This window comes from Notolepis coatsorum (genome assembly GCF_963971535.1).
Source record: "Notolepis coatsorum genome assembly, chromosome: 10".
Lineage (NCBI taxonomy): Eukaryota > Metazoa > Chordata > Actinopteri > Aulopiformes > Paralepididae > Notolepis > Notolepis coatsorum.
Window position 1 is genome coordinate 41,514,813 of NC_140174.1, and position 24,611 is coordinate 41,539,423.

Consider the following 24,611-nt stretch of genomic DNA (forward strand, 5'->3'; position numbering starts at 1 on the left):
ATTGATCCTCGCGGCGGCCTGTCGGGTCTGTTTGCTAACCGAGTCTGATTGGAATATGTAACTCTGTTAATAGCTTGGATTAGACAGGCCCTGTGTGACGAGTGGTGGAAGAGTATCGCACACCAACTGTTTTCTCTCTCTCTCTCTCTCTCTCCTCTCTCTCTCTCTCTCTCTCTCTCTCTCTCTCTCTCTCTCTCTCTCTCTCTCTCTCTCTCTCCTCTCTCTGTTTATTTCTCTTCCCCCTGCTTTCTGCGTCTCTTGTCCTCTCTGGTTTAATCTCCCTCTCTCACTCTGCAAGGAGAGATCATCGGTGCATGGCAATGAGGACTAAGCCCTATCAGCCCAAACGGGGTCACGCCAGTGGTCAGAACACAGCCCCGTCTGACCTCGCTCATTGTCCCAAACTCACGCCCCCCTCCCTGCTGCCAGCTAATGGAATGTAAAAAGACTTCATTTGGGGTTTTCTGAGCCATTTTCAAAGCCTCTTTATTAATCTGATTAACAGATCACATGGATCTAAGGCTCAGTTTTGAGGCTCGAGCTGGACGCTCCTTTATCATTTGGAATGAGACATGTCGCTGCTTGCAATATAGCTGCAAGCAACCTATACAAGGTGCAAGCAGGCTATACAAGGTGCAAGCAAACCTATACAAGGTGCAAGCAGCATATACAAGGTGCGAGCAGCCTATACAAGGTGCAAGCAGCCTATACAAGGTGCATGCAAGCAGCCTATACAAGGTGCAAGCAGCATATACAAGGTGCAAGCAGCATATACAAGGTGCGAGCAGCCTATACAAGGTGCAAGCAGCCTATACAAGGTGCATGCAAGCAGCCTATACAAGGTGCAAGCAGCATATACAAGGTGCATGCAAGCAGCCTATACAAGGTGCAAGCAGCCTATACAAGGTGCATGCAAGCAGCCTATACAAGGTGCAAGCAGCATATACAAGGTGCGAGCAGCCTATACAAGGTGCATGCAAGCAGCATATACAAGGTGCATGCAGCCTATACAAGGTGCAAGCAGCATATACAAGGTGCAAGCAGCCTATACAAGGTGCATGCAAGCAGCCTATACAAGGTGCAAGCAGCATATACAAGGTGCAAGCAGCATATACAAGGTGCAAGCAGCCTATACAAGGTGCAAGCAGCCTATACAAGGTGCAAGCAGCCTATACAAGGTGCACGCAGCCTATACAAGGTGCAAGCAGCATATACAAGGTGCAAGCAGCATATACAAGGTGCAAGCAGCATATACAAGGTGCAAGCAGCATATACAAGGTGCAAGCAGCATATACAAGGTGCAAGCAGCCTATACAAGGTGCATGCAAGCAGCCTATACAAGGTGCAAGCAGCGTATACAAGGTGCAAGCAGCGTATACAAGGTGCAAGCAGCATATACAAGGTGCAAGCAGCCTATACAAGGTGCAAGCAGGCTATACAAGGTGCAAGCAGCCTATGCAAGGTGCAAGCAGCGTATACAAGGTGCAAGCCAATGATGTTATGACTTGTGAGTAGGGATGTCCCGATCCGATCACGTGATCGGAATCGGCGTCGATCACGTGCTTTTCAGAGTATCGGGGATCGGGAAAAAATAATAATAAAAATCGGCAGTCAAAAAAAGAAAATTTTTATTCAACAAACATGACCATGTCCACGTCTTAAACTCATACGGAGGCCTTAGTTTTGGTTTTAAATTACATATAATATATCATCATTAATGTATTTATTGTCACACAGAGCAGAATAATTATCCACAACAAACACATTCCCCTTTAATTTTCACCGTTGCAACAAACATTCCCTTTAATTTAGACGCTACACGCTACACGCGACCACAACAACAACACGTCGCTCCCGAAACACGGTTAATATCCACTGACTTGAGCAGCTAGACTTAATGTCATTATGTCAGAGGTTTGGAACTAAGCATTTTAAAATATAAAGTCAAGCCAGTTGCAATGTTTGCAAGGAGGAGATTCCGCGTGGAGGAAAAACTCATGAAGCAGCAGGCTGGAGGCGAAGTTTTCAGACTAAATTTTCACCTGGAGGATAACGTTACGTGACTGAGGTTTATCGTCGGCGTTTCAGACCAGAATGGACCATTACGTAAGTCGAACACTGAATGTATACTAATGTGCAAACATATATTGAAACTTTTAATATTTCTCATATGAAGCAGAAGCACATTTCTCAGGGTGAATGTAATAATAAAAGCCTCCGCTCTCGCGCCCCGGACTATTATAGGCAACAGATGGGCTTGTCTCGCTCTAGTTTCTGACAAAAATGCGTCAAAATTGATTACTAATGTGAAAGATCGGATCGGAAACGATCGGATCGATAGATATTTAAAATCACATGCTCGGGATCGGATCGGAAGCAAAAAAAGGCGATCGGGACATCCCTACTTGTGAGGCAACATTCTTAAATACATGTGTAGCAAGTTTCTCTACTGTTTATGGCTCATATAAACATTAGGGGTGTGGAGATTTCTCGATTCTAAGATGCATCGCGATGCGGACGTGGATAATTCAGCATCAACGGAACATAATCGATTATTAAAAAGAAAAATGTTAAATATTTTTTTTTTTTACTCTTGCTAGCTTTTATGTTCTTTTACAATGTAGTGCTTTGGGATTTGCTCCACAACTATAAAGCGCCCTACAAATCAAATATATTATTATTATTATTATTATTATTATTATTATTATTATTATTATTATTATTATTATTATTATTATTATTAAAGCTAGTGTTCTGGTCATGCATCCACTCAACTCATAGAAAATACAGCATCAGGCTATTCTAAAAGTATTGATACTAATACTGATACTAATAAAAAGAGTATTGAACCGTTTTTAACAGCTGGGTATCGAGATACCTTTCTAGTATCTGTATCATGCAACACTAGTAAAGACATTTCTTTTGACATTCTGATTTAAGAACTTTCTAAATAAAAGTAAATTGATCTGACTGCTTGTATTAATTGATGAAAAAGTAGCCATGTGCAGTAATATAGATTATAAAATTGAGGATGTAATATATTATTGAGCTGCATCGAGATGCATCGTAGAATCTAATCTAATCGCGCGGACAGCTGAATCGCAATCTAATCGTGAGGCCAGTGAAGATTCACAGCTCTAATAAACATACAGCCATTTGAATTGACCATATTAAATTAAGCAATAATACACCAGAAGCCGTGGTATGTCATGAATATTGCCACGGCTGTGATGCGCCCGCAGGCACGAGAGCGAAGCTTGAGTGCCGTAGGCATCACCGCCGTGGCAATATTCTACATACCACAGGCTTCCGAGTGTATTATTGCTTTTATACAGCAGGTTGCGTCGGGAAGAATAAAGGATGAATACATACAATTCTAGGGTCTTTTATATAGATTTCAGTGAACTTGTCGTAGAAAATTTTTTCCTAAAGATGTCTTGTTGCTATGGAATTTCAAATGGAGTAGGCTATCAACAAGCTTGGCAACGCAAACTAATGACGTATTAGGCTAATGCAAGCAAAAGTCTGATAAAGTCATCAGCGCCTTGGGGGATCAGCACCTTGGACAGTTCCAGGGGTTGGGCCAGTTCAATGCCCTGGCCGTCGACTTGGTGGTGTTGATTTCATTGCAGCTTTTCTCCAGCGCGTCCAGCTCATCTTTCGTTGGATTGGCATTTCTAATAATGCTGTTTTTCTGAATACCGGTAGATGTAGGCCCGTCCTCTTTATCTATTCACTCATTTATGGTTAACGTGTACGTTAAATCAAACGTCATGTTGACACAGTTTCCATTTGATGAATGGCAATTGAAACTTTCTACAACATTCTATAGCCAGTGCAGTGGTATATTCATGGTGATTTAACCGTGAGTGTATCATGAATATACTCACAGCTTAGAACGCTCTCGACCAATCACAATGCATGACGGTCCGGACCTACCTGTTGTATAATGTTCATTATAGCAACACCATGAGGTTCGTTCGTTGAGGTACATGTGGCTGAAGCTGAATAATAATAATAATAACAACAGGGTTTTGCCTCTTTGGGGCTTGCACGTGAAAAAAAACGAGTTCTGTTGTCATGTTTATATGTTATGTGTGGACCCCAGGAAGAGTAGCTGATGTTTTGCATCAGCTAATGTGGATCCTAATAAAATCATAAATCATAAGTATTAGGTGTTGCAGAAAAACAGGCCCTGAGTGCAGAGCGACAGAGAGAGAGGTCCTGTGTGCCAGCTTTGTGTCTGCACTGCTGGAGTTTGAATGGCACACAAGGTTGTGCACTCTGTCGCTCTGCCAGCACAGTGCAAACAGAATGAGATCTTTTCATCAGCAACGCATTAACAATCACAAATGTTCAAAGCAGCGAAGTCCCATTTGAATGGGTTTCCTTACATCTAGCTGCTAATACTGCAGACAGACAGACACACACACACACATGCACACAAAAAGGGCCGGGGCTTTCAAACGGAATAGATTCTTTTGATATTTTATTCATATGTTTTTGCTACTAAAATCAAACTCCTACTCAGTGAACCATATGGTGTGATTTTTGGACAGGGGAATGCAATATGCTGTACTAGAATAGTACCCATCTACTTATTTCTGAATTTTTATGTCAGAGAGATACTACAAAGGTAGTAAGGTGTGTGTGTGTGTGTGTGTGTGTGTGTGTGTGTGTGTGTGTGTGTGTGTGTGTGTGTGTGTGTGTGTGTGTGTGTGTGTGTGTGTGTGTGTGTGTGTGTGTGTGTGTGTGTGTGTGTGTGTGTGTGTGTGTGTGTGTGTAATGCAGTGTGTAAGAGTGTGTGTGTGTGTGTGATGCAGTGTGTGTGTGTGTGTGTGTGTGTGTGTGTGTGTGTGTGTGTGTGTGTGTGTGTGTGTGTGTGTGTGTGTGTTGCAGCGACTCTCCCCACATCCCTCTGCAGTCCAGCAGCATCACCCCCCCTGTGTGAAAAGTCTATTAACCTGTCTTGAGGAGGTGATGAGCTCCTGTCATCCTCTCTCCCCACATGCTGCCTGGCTGAGAGACCCGGCTGTGGGCGACGCCTCCGACCTCCAAATGAGTTCACTTCCCATGTAGATGAGATCATTTCTTGCCACCCGACCAGCAGCCTCGGTGAACGTGCTAAATGCCGCAGCTGCGGGCGAAGCCGGCATGGAAGTGCCGTGTCCTGTGTTTGACCCGAAGCAAAAGCAATCAACCTTTTGAATGAAGCTGTAGAGACCGGCCATAACACTTTTAATTTACTCTGACACTGGGCTCTCTTGGATCTCTCTCCAGCTTCTACACTGTAAATGAAGTCCATAAATTCCAGTATTCCAGACCGGTCAGGAAGGGCGAGAAGAACCCCGACAACGAGTTTGCGGTAATTGTCTTGTCTCCTCCTTTTTCTCTTGGACTATTAGACTTTTTGTTTGTATTGCATCCCAGGGGAGATTCTGGGATATGATTTGTTGGTTTTAGTTATTAGTTTGAAGAGGAAATGTATGCATCTAAAACGAATGTTCTGTAGGCTAATTGTTGGCCCATGCTGTTGGTTGTAGCGTTAACCTGCAGTAAATCATTTAAATAATAACAATAAACTTGATTTGTATAGAACCTTTCATACAAGAATTGCAGCCCAACGTGCTTCACAGCAGATTCAGACACAAAATAGACATACAATTAGCATAAAATTTGGCTAATTATAGACGGGCATAAAATGAGCAGAGAATTTATATTAAAACCTCCCAGAAAGATTGTAATAGATTTCCATTCATTAAAATCTATAAAAATAGTAAATAATTTATTCAAAGTAATCGTCCTCCCTCTTTTGAACATTGCGGATCCAGTTTGCGTCCGTGTTCAGAATGGCTCGGTCAGACGACTAGTTGGCCAATGAAAACATATAAATTATATATTATTACACGCATACTTTCTCGAAGAGTTTGATCAGGAGGAGGAAAATAACCTTTTTGGAACTTTCTTAACCCACTGTAAGTCAGAATATAGTAGGTCTGTTTTACAAACATGAGCTGTGTTAAAAAGAAAAACTCTTAGAAGCCACAAAGTACAGCGAATGCAAATTCAATACTCAAATGGACCTGGACCAAAATGGACCTGTATTTCAACTAGGGAATGAAAACCGTTTAATTACTGATTGGTCCTTTCAAACCCATTCTTACCTGCGCACGTAGAATAAAGTACCTTTGTTCTCTTCCTGTGCTCCCCCGGCAGACTGTCTTGTGGAAGCCATTAAGCCTCATCATTACCAGCCACGTCTGTGTGGTGATGTGCCGCCTCTGTTGACCTCGTCAGCGACGCTCATTTCACACACTTCAACGGGATTGTTCAAATAGGGATACCGTTGTATCTTCTCATAATCACGTTCCTCCTTCTCCCCCCTCATCATGTTTATTTTTTGTGGAGTCATTATTTCTGGGGGACTGTGTTTATTAGCGTATGACGTATTGGAGGAGATTACCACTCACCCGGCTGGTGTCTCGAGCTGCCATCAGGAAGACGTGTTCATCCGCACGGCTGAAAACAAAAAAAAGAGAAATCTTAATATTCTGCCCCCACTCCTATGGTCATGTTTGATGGGCTTTTAGTTAACATCGCCGCCTTTTCACGAGGCGACAGAATCTCTTTTCTTGCTCGTCATTCGGAGCCAAATCAACAGCAAAGTGTTCCCTGTCAAGTGCCCCGCTGTGGTAAATGTCATTGTGCTCTTTTAAAAAAGTTTCTGAATATGATGTTGTTGTCGTCTCCCACCCCTCGCCCCCCTCCACAGAACATGTGGATCGAGAGGACCACCTACAGCACGGCATACAAACTACCAGGCATCCTGCGCTGGTTCGAAGTCAAGTCGGTCTCCACGGTGAGTAACAATGGACCTGTGAGCCAAGCTGACCCTCCCTCCCTCTAATCAGATGAGGATCTGCAGCATGCGCGGAGGCGATCAATATGATTTGTCCACTTAGGCAGCATAGAGAGCGGGCACGTTTGGACGCCGGGCGTGCCAGTCCCGGGGCTGAACGTCGGGGGGGCAACGCTCTTTCACGTTGCAGGAGATCGATTTACCTCCAGCGCTGTTTTAAGAGCCCGTTTCCATGGAAAATAGCTACGCAGCAAAAATGCCAACGGAGTGGAGTAGGGGGCCACCGGGTTCAGAACTCACTCACTCTTTATGGAATTACCTGGAGTGTTGTATTGGAAACGGGTTGATGCTGATGGTGGCCGGCCTCACTGCAGCATGAGGGCCCTATTGTAGTGGAGTGATGTGTGCTGGGTTTTCCCTCCTCCTCCCCGGGACCGCTCTTAACTAGGGACGGGCACAAACAATGTTTTCCCAGATCTGGTACCCGTATGAATTACTTGAGTAACGCTTGTGTACTTGTTTAGGGACATCTATTTTTAGAACACATCTTAACCCCTTCACTACCAAAAGGGTTAACCCTTTCACTGCGACACAGACATAACAAAACACAGCAATATACCCGATGCTTAACACATTGTGTGCCAACGACGAGAAATCTTATTTAATCGTTATTTCTTTTATTAGCGATATCCATTCATTTTTCATCATCCTAGCCTCACGTTATCATTGGGACTGTCTCTGAGCTCGAAAAGGGCAAACACCGCCCCCTATCGTCTCCCGGATGGTATTGCACCCATTGGAATGGACTCAATGGAAATGCATGAGAGAGAAAAACTCCGGATTCCACATTTTACTTCTCAGGTATATAACCTGAGACTATTGCATTCATTGAGGCAACCGAAAGCAGCGTGGATTATCTGTTTCGAGGTCTAACGTTGGATCAATAAACGCGATCGATATTTGGAATGGCGATCAGGAATTGGAATAATCTTTTTGCAGAACATCTGATCTGAGGTAAGGAATCTATTTTACCAGTTTTGGGGTAATCAGATGTTTTTTTCACATATTTCACAACGTGTGTGTGTGGCTGTGTGTGCGTGTATGACGTTAGCACCCTCAAATACCACTTGAGTTCAGTTGAAAATGGCGAGTATTCGATTACTGACACTCACCTCTAGTTGTAGCATTTCATTTTAGCATTCTCTTTTTTGGGGCATCATTGAAACCCTGGTCTCTTGAGTCGTTCTGTACACGTTGTCAGAGAGCAACCTTGGGGGGAGGGATGAGAGGGCAGGAGTGAGTGAGTGTGGTAGTCTTGTATCATAGGAGGGTCTTAGGACTCATTCAGATCTGAATAGACAATGCAGGGGGAAAATGCAAGTTTGCGCTTAAGTAGAATTCAAGTAAACTTTTGCCTGCGCGGGGAGGGGGGGGGTGCATCCACAACGCTGCACCACCCTGCGGCGAGGTGCTGTGGTGTCTGATTGGATCTGAACGAGCCGTACAGTATGAATCAGGGTCCAGACACCTGCCTCATCCTTTTACTGTGTCGGGATTTTGTCCAAAGAAACAAATGTGCTACTTGCCGTAATTAGCCTGGCTAAGTATTCTGCAATCAATTATGCTTTATTTGTCATACAGATTTTTCAGTCCTTTTCACGTCAGTGCTGGTGAATAGCCTGAGAAAAGGGCACTTCCACCTCCCTATACCCCTCCCCTTTGTCTCTCTCTCTCTCGTTCTCTGTCTGTGTCTCACTCTCTCTCACTCTCTGTATGTATCTCGCTCTGTCGTGCCATCCATCTCCTCCCATCTTTCTACCTCCCTCTCCCTCCTTTCTTTTCTCCCACTGTCACTCTTTCTCTTTCTTTCTCATCCCCAGGGTGTCTCCATTCTCTCTCTCTCTCTCTCTCTCTCTCTCTCTCTCTCTCTCTCTCTCTCTCTCTCTCTCTCTCTCTCTCTCTCTCTCTCACTCTCTCTCTCTCATTCACTCACTCACTCACTCACTTCATCTCTCTCTCTCTCTCTCCTGTCTCTACTGTTTAGCAGAGTTTGCTAATAACACACTCTCTGTGGGCTCTCTCACACACACACGCGCACACACACACACACACACACACACACAGCATGCAGCCTGGCCACCTGGCTCACCACACTGCCTCTATGGGTCACTGGTCTCTTAGTGCATTATTATTATTATTATTATTATTATTATTATATTCCATGTGTTCCTGCCGCTTTGGATCAGATGGTAAAGAGAGTTCATTGTGGCTAATTCCTCCACCAGGGCCGTGCCTAGGCATTATGGAGGGGCAGGGGCTCAAGCAACACATACTTAGCCAGGCTAATTACCAGCCAATTGCCCCCATTCATTGTATTGTATTATATAAGCAGAAAGGGCATTTCCCACACCTGAAATTTTGGAATCCCTTTTTTTATTATTATAATTTTTTTAATAGGATACTCTCTTTCTCTTGCCCTAGTCTAAAGGAACACGCCAACTTTTTGGGAAATTTGCTTATTTGCCATCTACCCTGGAGTTAGACAAGTAGATACATACCCTTTTCATCTCTGTGCATGCATTCGGCTTAGGGAACAGCCGCACTGTTAGCCTAGCTTAGCGTACTTTTTAAAAAAACAGGGCTTTTGAGGTGATGAAATCACTGCGCCCAGGCAGCAGTAGTTCGGCAAATTTGTTTTCCTTTTCTGCTTAGACAATTCAAATGTCTAATAAAAAATAAATAATAATCTCCACGTGGTAAATACACAGGTCACAACATGTTTACAGGAACGTTTTGGAGTTGTATTTGGAGTGTATTTCGTGACTGTTGGGAACTAGGCTCCACTGGCACACCTACTTCCAGTGAATGACGCTAAGCTAGGCTAATGGTGCGGCTGTTCCCTAAGCCTAATGCATGCACAGAGAAGAAAAGGGTATTTATCTACTTGTCTAACTCCAGGGTAGATGGCAAATAAGCCAATTTGGCGTGTTCCTTTAAGTGAAGAAGAACAGTTCTTCTTGTGTGTGGCAAGGAAAAGTGGGCCCTATCTGTGCACGTGCCTCCCTCTCGAGGCGTGGGTTTGGAACGGGCAGTGAGGAGCATCTTGCTCACCAGATGAGCCGGGAACAGGCCGATTCTCCCAGGTCACCCTCTCTATTTAAGGCTTAATGACTAAAGCCCTCCATCTGACGCCTCATCCTACCAAGCTGGCCCGGGACGACGGAGCGCACGCTGGAGAAGTGGAGATGTGTCACAGCTTTACTTCCACTCGCACATGTTTCTTCCATTCCTTGTTAGTCGTTTGCCATGAGATCCACCATGAATACAGATACTGTATTGTTTTGCTTTTCTATTTATTTAAAATATATATATATTATTACTGGATCGTGGCCTTGTACCTCCATTGGATTTTAGACAATCACAGCCCTTTTTAGTGACTTTAGACCAAGCGGTTTCCAAATAGTTTATTCATCATTTTCTCCAATTCACCAATCATATTTTGTTGACGTGGGAATTGAAATTCCCCTTTTCACGCACACCATCCATCTTCATTAGATGGGTACAAGTTCATGTATGGGTGGAGTAGAGAAGTATGATTCATTGCTACCCCATCCTAGATGATGTATGTGTGTAGTTAAGGGTGTCCAACTCCGCCTTCTAATAACCTAACTGGTCATTAAAGATAAATTATTAATGTGTCATTGAATTTATCATTTGTCAGATTGTGGGGGGTTACTGATGGGGTTAAGATATATTTAAAAATAAATATATATATAGTGATGCAGGTGAATAGATACTGAGAATACATGTTTCACAGGAGGAGATCAGCCCGTTGGAGAACGCCATGGAAACCATGCAGCTGACCAATGAGAAGATTAGAAGCATGGTGCAGAGGCACCTCAATGACCCCAACCTTCACATCAACCCACTCTCCATGCTGCTGAACGGCATCGTGGACCCGGCCGTCATGGGCGGTTTCACCAACTACGAGAAGGTACAGATCTCTTCAGAGGTCTTCTGTTGTTTAGACCTTTTCACAAGTCTTCTGTTGCTTCACCAACTACGAGAAGGTATAGACCTTTTCACAAGTCTTCTGTTGCTTCACCAACTACGAGAGGGACCTTTTCACAAGTCTTCTGTTGCTTCACCAACTACGAGAAGGTATAGACCTTTTCACAAGTCTTCTGTTGCTTCACCAACTACGAGAGGGACCTTTTCACAAGTCTTCTGTTGCTTCACCAACTACGAGAGGGACCTTTTCACAAGTCTTCTGTCACTTTTCCGTGGCTAGCGGAACAGCTATTTATTTCCTGTCAGCAACTGTATTAACAAACATTGCAACAGGAAATACAAAGGCGCCTTTTTAGGCCTCTCTCTCTCTCTCTCTCTCTCTCTTTCTCTCTCTCTCTCTCTCTCTCTCTCTCTCTCTCTCTCTCTCTCTCTCTCTCTCTCTCTCTCTCTAAGGTCCTCTTGACACCTACGCAGGAAAGAAATCTGTTTAATCTTCACTTCGCTGTCACGCGTACTGTATCTGGGCAAATTAGACGAAGACAAAGACTCTTTTGAATTCTTGTCACTTCATCTCACTGTGTAAAAGACGTGTCCATATTCAAAGCTGATTTAGGCGTTTAAGTGCTCCTCAAAGAGCCCAAATAATTCCAAGTGTTTTGTCTTTTCTTTCCTTCCCAGGCTTTGTTTTGAAGCCCAGGAAACCTAGCCTTGAAGTGCAAAACAGAAAAGCACTCATGTATATTCCACGAGTGTAACTCATACTGTCAGCCTTGATAACGACGTTTCTCATCACATCCCATTCATATGTTACAGCGCGTGACTCATAACACAGCGGCTCTTTAAGAAATCCGTATTCATTTGGCTCCAGCTGGGCGTCCACCACAAGGCTCAATTGAAACGGTTTCTGTCCCCTCTGTTTTTTCATCACATTTCTACTTTTCCCAGTTATTTATGGGGTCCAGGGCTTTTCCCCAGTTGTTTATGGGTTATGTGTTCCCACACCAACCCCCCCGGCTGATCCGTGAGAGAGACTCTCTCGCGCTCTCTCTCTCTCTCTCTCTCTCTCTCTCTCTCTCTCTCTCTCTCTCTCTCTCTCTCTCTCTCTCTCTCTCTCTCTCTCTCTCTCTCTCTCTCTCTCTCTCTCTCTCTCTCTCTCTCTCTCTCTCTCTCTCTCTCTCTCTCTCTCTCTCTCTCTCTCTCTCTCTCTCTCTCTCTCTCTCTCTCTCTCTCTCTCTCTCTCTCTCTCTCTCTCTCTCTCTCTCTCTTGGTCATAAAACGGTCATAGCTGGTTGGTTTTTTCTATTATATAGAAATATATATCACTTCCCGGGGGAATTTGTTTTTGTCAGCTGAAACAGTTAGGAATGAGTCATTGGACGAGCGACGTGTGGATTGTTCTGCCCGAGGTCGTTTCTCTGCTTTCAGTGAAAGTAGTGGAGTTGGTGGAGGAGAGACGGATGTTCTGGTTAAACTTTTCTCCTTTTTCTCCTTCTTTCTCCTCCTCTACTTTCTCTCCCTCTCTTTTCTTGTTCACCCCTCCCTACTATCTCTTATATCTGCCCCCTGTTCCTGATCTCTTATCTTATCTGCCCCCCTGTCCTCTCTCTGTGTCATATTTTCGACTCCTTACCCCTACTTCCTATTCCACATCATTTCCCTCATCCTCTTCCTCCTCCCTCTTTCTCCTGTGTCTCCCTCTCATTCTTCTCCTCCTCATATCCCTCTTCCTGCCCTCTCCTCTCTCTTCTCCCCTCCCTCCCCCTTCTCCCCTGTTCTTTCTCCCTCTCCTCCTCGTCGCCTTCAGGCCTTCTTCAATGACAAGTACATGCAGGAGCACCCTGAGGACGACGAGAAGATCGAGAAGCTCAAAGAACTTATCGCCTGGCAGGTAAGACTGAGAATGAGTTCACTGTTCGAACGGTAAATCCTGTGTGTGTGCGTGTGTGCGTGTGTGTGTGTGTGTGTGTGTGTGTGTGTGTCTCTCCCTGAAGCAGATACTGCTATTGTTCTAACTGCCATATATTGCAACAACACTTTTTGTATGCTCCACTTTGTTTTTGTGGTTGTTAGGTCTGAAAGGTCTCTGAATATCTCACTGCATTTATAATCTTATCAGCATCCCTTGTCTGTTTGTAGTGCAAATGGTAATGGGGCAAATTTGTATATAATGTGTGTGTGTTGTCTGTGTGTGTGTGTGCCTGCACGAGCGTGCATGTTGCACATAGTATCACATATATACATAAAAAACCGTGTCCTTGCTCTCCCAGGTAGCACACTGTGGGCTGTTGAACGTTGAGGATTAGCTGTTCTATTGTTATAATGCCATGACATTTACCACTGCTAGCTTGGCCAACTCACTGAGGCACTGTTGTAGAAAAGCAAAGCCCTCTCTCCGTGATGTTGATCTGAAGAGGCTGTAGCCTGAGAACACACTATGACTAGTATTGAGGAGCGTTTATCCCACAGGAACACACTGAGGAGTGTTTATCCCACAGCAACACACACCGATGAGGAGTGTTTATCCCACAGCAACACACACTGAGGAGTGTTTATCCACAGCAACACACACTGATGAGGAGTGTATCCCACAGCAACACACACTGATGAGGAGTGTTTATCCCACAGCAACACACACTGATGAGGAGTGTTTATCCCACAGCAACAAACACTGAGGAGTGTTTATCCCACAGCAACACACAGAGAGAGAGAGAGAGAGAGAGAGAGAGAGAGAGAGAGAGAGAGAGAGAGAGAGAGAGAGAGAGAGAGAGAGAGAGAGAGAGAGAGAGAGAGAGAGAGAGAGAGAGAGAGAGAGAGAGAGAGAGAGAGAGAGAGAGAGAGAGAGAATGGCAGTTTCTGCATGCACTGCACCCTGGCAGAGGAAGTGTGCAGACAGGATGCACACGTGTTGTGTACAGGCATACAGACACACATGAACACAAACACAGGGATATACACTCTTGGAAGACAACATAAACATACCACACTACATACAAACACAGGGATATACACTCTTGGAAGACAACATAAACATACCACACTACATGCGTGTTGTGTCAGCTCAAGAGAAAACTCCACAGACTCAGCTGCTTCGATCAATAAACTTTTTCCTCACTCAGTACCAGCTTTAGTGACCATGGACCCCTCCCTCAAAGCAACAGTTGTGATTGGAGGATCAAGAAAAGTGGGCGGGTTGAGATATGTCGATTTTCACAGATTTATTTTTGCGGCATTGGTCTCCACAAAATAATTGCACAAATTACCACTAAGGGTCACAGACTTCATTGATTGCAAAAGATATGCAACCCAATATTAAATATGATGACGTTATTTGAGTTTGTTTTATCCAATTACTTTTGGTCCCCTAAAACGGGGGGCTATGTATAAAAAAGTCTACAATTGCTCCACGGTTCACACCGCTAATGGATGTACGGTAGACACATTAAAGCTGAAAGTCTGCACTTTAACCTCAAAGTCATTGTTCCATTTCAAATCCAATGTTCTGGAGTACAGAGCCAAGACGACGACGAAAAAAAAAACACTGTCCCCAAGACTTATACGGGCGGCCCCGCAGACGCCATAAAACACTGGAGATGTCTTGCCGAAAGGTGACATGAATAAATGAATGATGCCTAGCAGCGACGGGTTTAGGTCTCCTCTCGCAAATGCACTTTGCAGGGCAGTGTTGACTCCATTTGACTTTGGCTGCTTAGGGAAGTTGAATTGTTGAAGAATAGCCGCCAATAGTCTGGATTGTTGTTGTTTGAGATGAGTGAAGAGCACAGAAGAGTAACATCTGAAGGACTTTCAAAGTATTACGTTCTGAAGGTGGTAAAAAGCCTCACCAGCATTTGAAATAAACGGCTTCATAAGTTGATGATGTGAAAGAGGGAAGCAAAGGTTGTGATTGGAGGATCAAGGAAAATATCCATTGCGCGGCTCACACAGTCGTGTCTTAAGCTTTGAGGAGCAGATGAGTATGTTTTTCGGAGCTTGACTGTGGCTCCAGAGACTTTCACCAGTTCCAGACCTCCTTCATATCCTTTTCACCAGTTCCAGACCTCCTTCATATCCTTTTCACCAGTTCAAGACCTCCTTCATATCCTTTTCGCCAGTTCCAGACCTCCTTCATATCCTTTTCACCAGTTCCAGACCTCCTTCATATCCTTTTCAAAGGATATGACGGAGGTCTAGAACTGGTGAAGGACTGTAGAAATATCCATGTCCCAACAATAGATGTGAAGGAGGATGGCGGTTGTGATCGAACAGAACAAGGTACTTTACCAGGCAGAATGATCAATACGTATATAATCACAGAGCCACGCAGCACTTCTAAACACGTCCCTGCAGAGTAGCGTTGTGACCGTCTCCAACGATGCCTTTCGATTATGGCCTTTTCCCACTTGTGCATTTCCGGTCCCTCGGTCCCAGACGCCCAGTCCTCCTCCGGTCTGTGTGTCTGTCTGACTCCACTACGACCGACAGCTCACCTCTTCCGAGACCTGTTTTTATGAGAGGTCCTTAATTTGTTGGAACAGCCGTAATACCGGGCACCTCCGCCTGAGGCCCGCCGCTCTGAGGCAGCGCTAGGGATGCCCCCCGGACCCCGGTTTTAAACGGGAACCGGTACTATATTAGAAAATACCGGAGTATTTATAAGCTCCGACGTCCTCGGTACTGCTATCGATACTCTAGAGAAATTATTATTATTATTATTATTATTATTATTATTATTATTATTATTTAAAAGTTGCGAACGATCTCTCCTCTCTCTGTCTCTGCACGAGAAGCAGCGAGTCATTATTACACACACTCCTCGCGAGTCGCGCTACACATACATACGGGTACTCCTTAATGAAAGCGCTGTCAATAGTATGCAGCTGCAGCACGTCAGACAGCAGCGCTTACAAGCCCCGCACATACAAGCCCCGCACACCTGATGTGCTGCAGCTGGAAGCATCTCAGCGCTGTCTCCGTGCCGACGCGCGCTGCACACAGACACAGACAGCTCTGCATGGACTGAGTCGTGATGGCGGATAGAGCGAAGCGTTCACAAGTGCAACAAAACATTTGCCAGTAAGGGTGACAATACGAGCAATCTATCAAAACATTTGTTTGCAAAACACTATATTAGTGTGCAGAAATGCGCCGTATTCGACTGCCTTGCGCGCAGTGGTCCATCTGCATCCACGTCCACTGCAGCCGGTAAGCCAAGATACGGAGTTTCCTAGGCTAATAACGAATTATTACAAATAGGCTAATAAACAAAATAATTGTTTAGCTACAAATACTACAATCTAAAAACTTTTTATAGATCGTCAAGCTGAGGTCAGCCACCAATGTGTCCCAGGCCAGTGAGCCCACCACACATCCTCCCTCTACCTCCACCACCCAAAGTCCTTTCTCCCTAGCAGCTAGAGGAAAGATGACAGAGGATAGGGTGAACGAGTGTCACAGGGCTGTGACAAAGTTTGTTGTCAAAGGCCTGCACCCGTTCTCTACAGTGGAGTCCAACGACTTTAGGTAACAACTAATCATTCAGTGTATATCGTTTTTTTTGTATACATAGTTGTCTAACTTGTCTGTTGTTGTTATAAGTTATTATTGAAGCAGCTATTCCCACCACTCCACACACATTTACAATAATTCAATCATTTCTAATCTTTACTGTAGGGAGATGACCAATGCTCTCAACTGCAAATATAAAAATCATAAAAAAATTATCAAAAATAACCGATAAGAGTATCGATAAAGTACCGAACCGTTAAGCAGTATCGATAGGAGTAGTAGTATCGATAAAATCCTAACGATACCCATCCCTAAGCGACACTGGAGTCTGGGGAACTCTCTTTAAATTAAAGTGCCCGGTTTTGGTGGCTGGCAGGTGGCAGGCAGTAATGGTAGGCAGTAATGGCAGGTGGCAGGCAGTAATGGTAGGCTGCAGGCAGTAATGACAGGTGGCAGGCAGTAATGGTAGGTGGCAGGCAGTAGTGGCAGGCAGTAATGGCAGGTGGCAGGCAGTAATGGCAGGTGGCAGGCAGTAATGGCAGGTGGCAGGCAGTAATGGCAGGTGGCAGGCAGTAATGGCAGGCGGCAGGCAGTAATGGTAGGTGGCAGGCAGTAATGGTAGGTGGCAGGCAGTAATGGCAGGTGGCAGGCAGTAATGGCAGGTGGCAGGCAGTAATGGTAGGTGGCAGGCAGTAATGGTAGGTGGCAGGCAGTAATGGCAGGCAGTAATGGCAGGTGGCAGGCAGTAATGGTAGGTGGCAGGCAGTAATGGTAGGTGGCAGGCAGTAATGGTAGGCGGCAGGCAGTAATGGCAGGTGGCAGGCAGTAATGGTAGGTGGCAGGCAGTAATGGTAGGTGGCAGGCAGTAATGGTAGGTGGCAGGCAGTAATGGCAGGTGGCAGGCAGTAATGGCAGGTGGCAGGCAGTAATGGCAGGCGGCAGGCAGTAATGGCAGGCTGCAGGCAGTAATGGCAGGTGGCAGGCAGTAATGGCAGGCGGCAGGCAGTAATGGCAGGCGGCAGGCAGTAATGGCAGGCGGCAGGCAGTAATGGCAGGTGGCAGGCAGTAATGGCAGGCGGCAGGCAGTAATGGCAGGTGGCAGGCAGTAATGGCAGGCGGCAGGCAGTAATGGCAGGTGGCAGGCAGTAATGGCAGATGGCAGGCAGTAATGGCAGGCTGCAGGCAGTAATGGCAGGTGGCAGGCAGTAATGGCAGGTGGCAGGCAGTAATGGCAGGTGGCAGGCAGTAATGGCAGGTGGCAGGCAGTAATGGCAGGTGGCAGGCAGTAGTGGCAGGCAGTAACGGCAGGTGGCAGGCAGTAATGGCAGGTGGCAGGCAGTAACGGCAGGTGGCAGGCAGTAATGGCAGGTGGCAGGCAGGCGGCAGGCAGTAATGGCAGGCGGCAGGCAGTAACGGCAGGTGACCTGGTTAGAGCTCTGGTCTCCAGTGTCTCATTAGGCTGATCTTAACGTTGGCCTCAGGTGAGAGAACCTGCCACTCACTGTCACCTCGGCTCGACTTCTACACTTGAATTGATTGACTAAACATATTTTGTTGTGTCTGCGTGTGTGTGTATGCCTGTGTGCATATTTGTGTGAATGCGTGTGTGTGTGGTCTCCGGTGCGTCACACGCTGTGCGGGTCTGGTTGCCATGCCGCCTGTTATATCATCCTGAGGTCTATAAAAAGATGCAGGTTTCCTGGGAGACAAATCTTGCCTCAGCTTTCACTCTTGTTCTCCTTTTCTCCCTCTCTCTTATCTTTTTCTCCCTCCTGCCACCTTCTCTCTCCCCCTCCCTCCCTCCGTCCATCTTAGCATTCCTCTCCTCTGCTCTCTTTTGTCCCTGTTATCTCTCTTTCTCTGATTCCTACCCCCCCTTCCCTCCCCTTCTATTTCAGTCTCCCCCTTTCTCACTCACCTTTCCCTCCTTTCCTCGCTCCCTCCCTTCCCTCTTTTTCAGTCTCGTCCTCACCCCCCTCTCTCTCCACCCCCTTTATCTCTCTCCCTCCCTCCCTCTCTCTCCTCTATGGGGTGCTTGTGGTGCTAATGAAGGTGTTCGGTATCAGGGGAGATCCTCACAGAGTGACTGTACCCTCTTCTCATTCATCTTCCTGCACCACCACTCGTGAAACACAGCTTAGTGTAACTAGCACTAATGTGTCTGCAATGTTCTAGTGTGCGTGCGTGCGTGCATGTGTGTGTGTGTGTGTGTGTGTGTGTGTGTGTGTGTGTGTGTGTGAGTGTGTGTGTGTGTGCGGACGCTATAAAGCAGCCTTCCCTCTCCATGCTACTGACATCAGTACTGTATATGAGTCAGGGCTTCCCTCTCCATGCTACTGACATCAGTGCTGTATATGAGTCAGGGCTTCCCTCTCCATGCTACTGACATCAGTGCTGTATATGTGTCAGGGCTTCCCTCTCCATGCTACTGACATCAGTGCTGTATATGAGTCAGGGCTTCCCTCTCCATGCTACTGACATCAGTGCTGTATATGAGTCAGGGCTTCCCTCTCCATGCTACTGACATCAGTGCTGTATATGTGTCAGGGCTTCCCTCTCCATGCTACTGACATCAGTGCTGTATATGAGTCAGGGCTTCCCTCTCCATGCTACTGACATCAGTGCTGTATATGTGTCAGGGCTTCCCTCTCCATGCTACTGACATCAGTGCTGTATATGAGTCAGGGCTTCCCTCTTGATGCTACTGATGTCTTAGGAATGGATACAATGCTGTATATGATTCAGGGCTTCCCTCTCTTAGTCCGTTAAGTGACTACTCTGTGGTCAGAGTCTTGTTCTAATGTCCCACTATTACCAAAAAGCAAAAAAGCAACCAGTTAATTCATTGTCTATTGGGAGCAGTGGAGAGAGTGACTGACCAGAGTGAGTGAAATCCCTGTATGTTACTTACTTACTTACTTATTTACTTTACTTTATTTATACAGGAAAGGGTTAAAAATGACATTTCACATGTACATTAAACCTGCCTGACTCAGTTACAAACTGGTTTTCAGCAGGTTCCTGTTCTGCAGCACATGAAACAATAATTAATATACAAAACAAATAGTCAGTTGCACTACATACAATCATACAATCCTGACAAAAACATTACATTATCGACATTGTGGACAGCAAGGACAATCATGCAGTCATAATAGCCAATACAATCGACATGTTGACGCAAAGGTCGACTAATCGTCCAACTTTTTTGCCTTTCTACCCCCTCTCGCCTTTCTACTTGCCTGTGTGTGTGCGGGTGTGTGCGCGGGTGTGTGCGCGGGTGTGGCCTAATTTGCGCTTTTAGTTCCATTTGACTTGATGAACCTGTTTCACTAAACATGATGAAAATGAGCACAAACAAGTCTGTTGTGAATAATGGGAACAACTTAGCAGGATCTTTTTATTTAGTTCATTAGTCTTTTTGTTTTTTAATGCTGATTGAGTATTTAGTTCCTGGGGGGGAAATGATGTGCATATCTCTGATAAGCCTAAACTTGAATGATTGCATGTGGGGAAACGCAATTTTTAATCATTAATTAATCAACTCATCATATGGCTATTAGTCAACTGCAGGTTTCTTAGCAGGAGGACTGCTCCTAGTGTAGAATACACTACCACAGACATATTTGTTCAACAGTAGGTGATGTTTCATTTATTCATTTATTTATTTTAATACGCCACATCATATAGATGCACAGAACCCATGAAATCTATTGTACATAGACTTTTCAGTCACAAATGTAAAAAAAACTATATCTAGGTCTAAACAAAACAGTGTGAAGTATGGGAACGTTGCAAAACATTGCATCACATGAAAGTGAGGAGATTTTGTATCGGCGGAGTGAAGCTGACGGCAAAGTCTTCTCTGTACTTTGCTGCTGAAGGGGCTTCACCATCTGAAGAGACAAGCTCTGGTGAACAACAGAGGCTAGCGTGCACACACACATGCACATGCACGCACACTCACTCACTCACTCACTCACACACACTCCTCTTCCTCTGCCCGACGCTCCACATCATTTGTACTCCGAGCACGTTCTCTGTTCCACTTCCTTTGGGCTGCGTGTTGAGTTTGTTAGGGCACAAAAGCTATACTGTAGAATATGAGGTGCGAGGGTCAGCCCTGGGCTCGACGCGGGGCTCTCACTGCTTTCCACAACGTAGAAAAGCACCACTTGAGTCTGACGGCGACTGATCATGTAAAAACATTTAATAAAACATTTGAATTAAATCCAGCATAGAGGGGTTAATTTTTTTTGTTTTTATTAGGGATGCTCGATATTGGCTTTTTTACCTATACCGATATTGTCCAACTCTTAATTTCCGATACCGATATCAACCGATACCGATATATGCAGGGTTTCCCCCCCCCCCCCCAAAAATGGAATAATTTCAGGTAATTAACATTATAACACAACATTATGCATACTTTTGACAATAAATAAAATCAGAATTTGTTCTTACTTGCTTGCCTGGGTAAATAAAGGTTATAGTAAATAATAAAATAACATTTTGAAAACCGATACCGATATTTTCCGATATCACATTTTAATGCCGATATAAGCCGATAATATCGGACATCCCTAGTTTTTACTTATTCATGGACATAAAAGCACACGGCATCTTTTTTGCGCGGACGATATTTCTAGCGGTGGCATAAGCCTGAGGGACAGGGGGCGTCTTTATGGTTATCCAGGGTACGACTGTGACTTGCCGTGGGCCTCACCTTTTCGGTGAAGGCAAAGCTGTGTTATTCGCGTACCTTTTACCTGCGTTTCCAAGCAGGAGAAGAAGGCAAAACTCACCAAACTACTAGGGGGCTGACGCCTCCTGCTTTGCCAGGTTTAGCGAGCTGAGCTCGCAGACGTCGACAGTGACACTGGGGAATCCTAATTGCCAGCTTTCAGCAGTATTGTAGTTTCTCTCCATCTCTCTCTCTCTTTCTATGTCTCTATTTCTTTATTTTTCTTGTTGTCCGTATCTATGTCTCTATTTCTTTTGTTGTCCGTCTCTCTTTCTCTCTCTCTCTGTCCCTTTCTCTCTCTCTCTGTCTCTCTCTCTCTCTCTCTCTCTCTGTCTCTCTCTCTCTCTCTCTCTCTCTCTCTCTCTCTCTCTCTCTCTCTCTCTGTCCCTTTCTTTCTCTCTCTCTCTGTCCCTTTCTCTCTCTCTCTCTCTCTCTCTTTCTCTCTCTCTCTCTCTCTCTCTCTCTCTCTCTCTCTCTCTCTCTCTCTCTCTCTCTCTCTCTCTCTCTCTCTCTCTCTCTCTCTCTCTCTCTCTCTCTCTCTCTCTCTCTCTCCCTGAGCTGCCTCTGTATGTGTTTGATTTATTATTAGCTAGCTCCATGTTTTTCAGATTCAGATTTATTGTCATATCATCCATTACTGAGGGGAAAATCTTTTGTTCTTGGCTCGTCATAGCGGCGTCAACGGCAGCAGCATCGACAACAAGAATAGTGTAAAAATAGCAGCAATACGCCATGATAAAAAAGCACTAATTTGCATTACAATAATCTTAACGTAATAATCACAGTGTGGGCACACAGTGGGGTGGTGCACAGTGTAGTATATTTTGGTATTTGAAGGAAGCTCACTTCATCGTCCTCAGCATAAAATCTGTTGAAATAGGCATTCATCGTCCATCATCATCATCAATGTATTTATGTTGCACATTTCTAAAAAGACTTCACGAGGTGCTTCACACAAAACAGATGCAAGATTCAAAAACAGATTCAGAAAATCTAAAACGGATCATGAAAGGATAAAAAAAAAACTGAATATAAAATGAAAATCGGATCATGAATTAAAATCTCTTTCAAACAAGTACATTTGTGGGGGCTGGGTGGCGCAGCGGACAAGGCGCTCGTCACCAACGCAAGATACACTGGTATCAAATCCAGCTGTCAGCGTTGCTTCCGGCTTGGCCGGCCGTCATACTGGCTCGATTGGCAGAGTCAGCGGGAGGGAAGCCGGTGGGTGGGTCTGGGTTGTTGTGGACAGCGACTCCTACAGTTCGGTCGGGGCGCCTGCACAGCAAGGGAAGGATCTAAGAGAGGTAGTGTGACTTTCCACACGTTACACTCTCCCAGTGAGAGTCCGCGCTGCCAGGTGAAAAGAAGCGGTGGGCTGGCTACACATGTATCGGAGGAAGCATGTGATAGTCTCCGCCCTCCCAGACCAACAGTAGAGGGTAGAGTGCGCAACGACCAGGAAAGGGATTGGGAATTGGCATAACGGCTAACATTGGGAGGGGAGAAAAACGGAAAAAGAAGGGGGGAAAAGATAATAATAAAAAAAAAAAAAGTACATTTGTAATACTGCATGAAAGCAAGTTTATAGAAATAAGTCTCGAGCTGTGATTTCATTCAGCCAGCCTAATGATCCTGGGACAAGCCCTTCCAGTGACTTAAGGGCCCCTGAGACCCTGGTCTCCGCCCTTCTCCATGTCCAGACCCTGGGACAGGCTGTGCTGCTGTGGTACATAAGGGGTTAAAGGAGTACAATGCGTCTTGCTGCATCAGTTCTGTGCGTATCCTCTCTTTCTTTCCCTGTCTAATCGAGCAGTGTAATGGAGACGCTCTTGAGTGTGTCAATGGGGGAGCGGGAGGTGGAATGGGGGGGTGGGGGGGGCATTTTCTAGTAATCGAGTAAACTCTCGACAGGATGGAGGTCTGAAAAAGCCCTCTCTGCCTACACACACGCACAGGCTATGCTGCCGGCTTATGCTGAGTCTGCACAGTTGAAAGGCCAAGATCATTGGGGTCAAATGTGATCAATGGCCTGCTGGGGGCGTTGTTATTCCTTGGCGATGGCGATATAGAATTCAGCCTACCTGTCATCTTTCAGAAGCGTGTTAAGATATAACAACTCCCGGCGGCCGGGTAGCGCAGCGGACTAAGCGTCTCTGTCAATGGGATCGAATCCAGCTGCGGTACCTCCGGCTTGGTCGGCCGTCCATACTGACACAATTGGCAGTGTCAGCGGGTGGGAAAGCCGGTGGGGTGGGTCCTGGTCGTTGTAAACAGCGACTCCTACAGTTCGGTCGGGGCGCCTGCACAGCGAGGGAAGGATCTGGGGGAGGTAGTGTGACCCTTCCACACGTTACACTCTCCCAGTGAGAGTCCGCGCTGCCAGGTGAAAAGAAGCGGTGGGCTGTCTGCACATGTGTCGGAGGAAGGATGTGATAGTCTCCGCCCTCCCAGACCGACGGTAGGGGGTAGAGTGCGCAACTACCAGGAAGGGGATTTGGAATTGGCATAACGACTAACATTGGGATGGGAGAAAAACGGAAAAAGGAGGGGGGAAAATATATTAAAAAAATAACGACTCCCTTTAACACTTTCGCGGCCACTGGGATCCGTCTAATCTCACTCTATAAGGCCAGCGTATCATAACAACCTTTCATTGTGCATGAGGCTGTTTGTAGAGCTAAATCTATACTTTATATTATTGCTATCTGTCCATTGTCTTTGTCAATTGACACTATAAACCGTCCCTTCAATATGCCTTAAATAAAAGAAAATGTCATCAATACGTTCCCATTTTATAGCGTCGTGAATATGAACTATATACCGCAATGTTCTGGGGTATTTCCTGGAAGGCGAGATACAGAGCGCTAAGCTAATAACGTTAAATCGAATGGCATTTCGGCTATACACAAGCTAGAGCTAAAACTCAAAATGCATATTATCGGTATCATGGTCCACCATGAATGCATGAAAGGGGGGGGGGGGGGGCGGGGGACATCGTTTCTGATGATTGATTACCAATAACGGCATTAGCTGATCGGCTATCAAAGCAAGGCCCGATCGGGCTGTAATTTACGTGAAAAAGCTCTTACCGTGGGCCGGTTGGATCCCAAAAAAGATTTCCCAGTTATCAATCGCCATCTGGTAGATCGATATGTCCATTGGCTGATGCTATATTCTTTTACTGCATACTGAATTCAGCGTCCCAAAAAGTATTCCAGGCTACATGTTACAGGCATAGCTTCAGGCTAACAAAAAAGTCCACCCATGATGAAAAAAATAAAAAACACCGGTCTGGAACACTGCATTATCGAGACAGTGCCCCTACGAGGATCTGGCCGGTAATGCACTTTTCTGAATCCCAAGAGTAGGGTAAATCTGCAGTGCCGCTCTGTGACATTGAGTAGGATATTACAATGGAATAAAAGCAACCATACCCTCAAGTGTTGGATCCGAAACACGTATATATATGTGGTTGGCCACGAATGTGTT

General features: G+C 45.4%; 1 protein-coding gene across 1 annotated transcript in view; it reads left to right on the forward strand.

Annotated features, from left to right (window-relative positions):
- Positions 1–24,611, forward strand: part of dock1 (dedicator of cytokinesis 1) — a gene marked incomplete at its 5' end in the record, with an annotated part of 602,016 nt that overhangs the window by 553,624 nt on the left and 23,781 nt on the right. The window contains 4 exons of the mRNA XM_084323017.1: positions 5,281–5,365; positions 6,773–6,859; positions 10,677–10,853; positions 12,675–12,758. Of these exons, the coding sequence (XP_084179143.1) occupies positions 5,281–5,365; positions 6,773–6,859; positions 10,677–10,853; positions 12,675–12,758 (433 nt within the window). The remainder of the gene's footprint in view (positions 1–5,280; positions 5,366–6,772; positions 6,860–10,676; positions 10,854–12,674; positions 12,759–24,611) is intronic.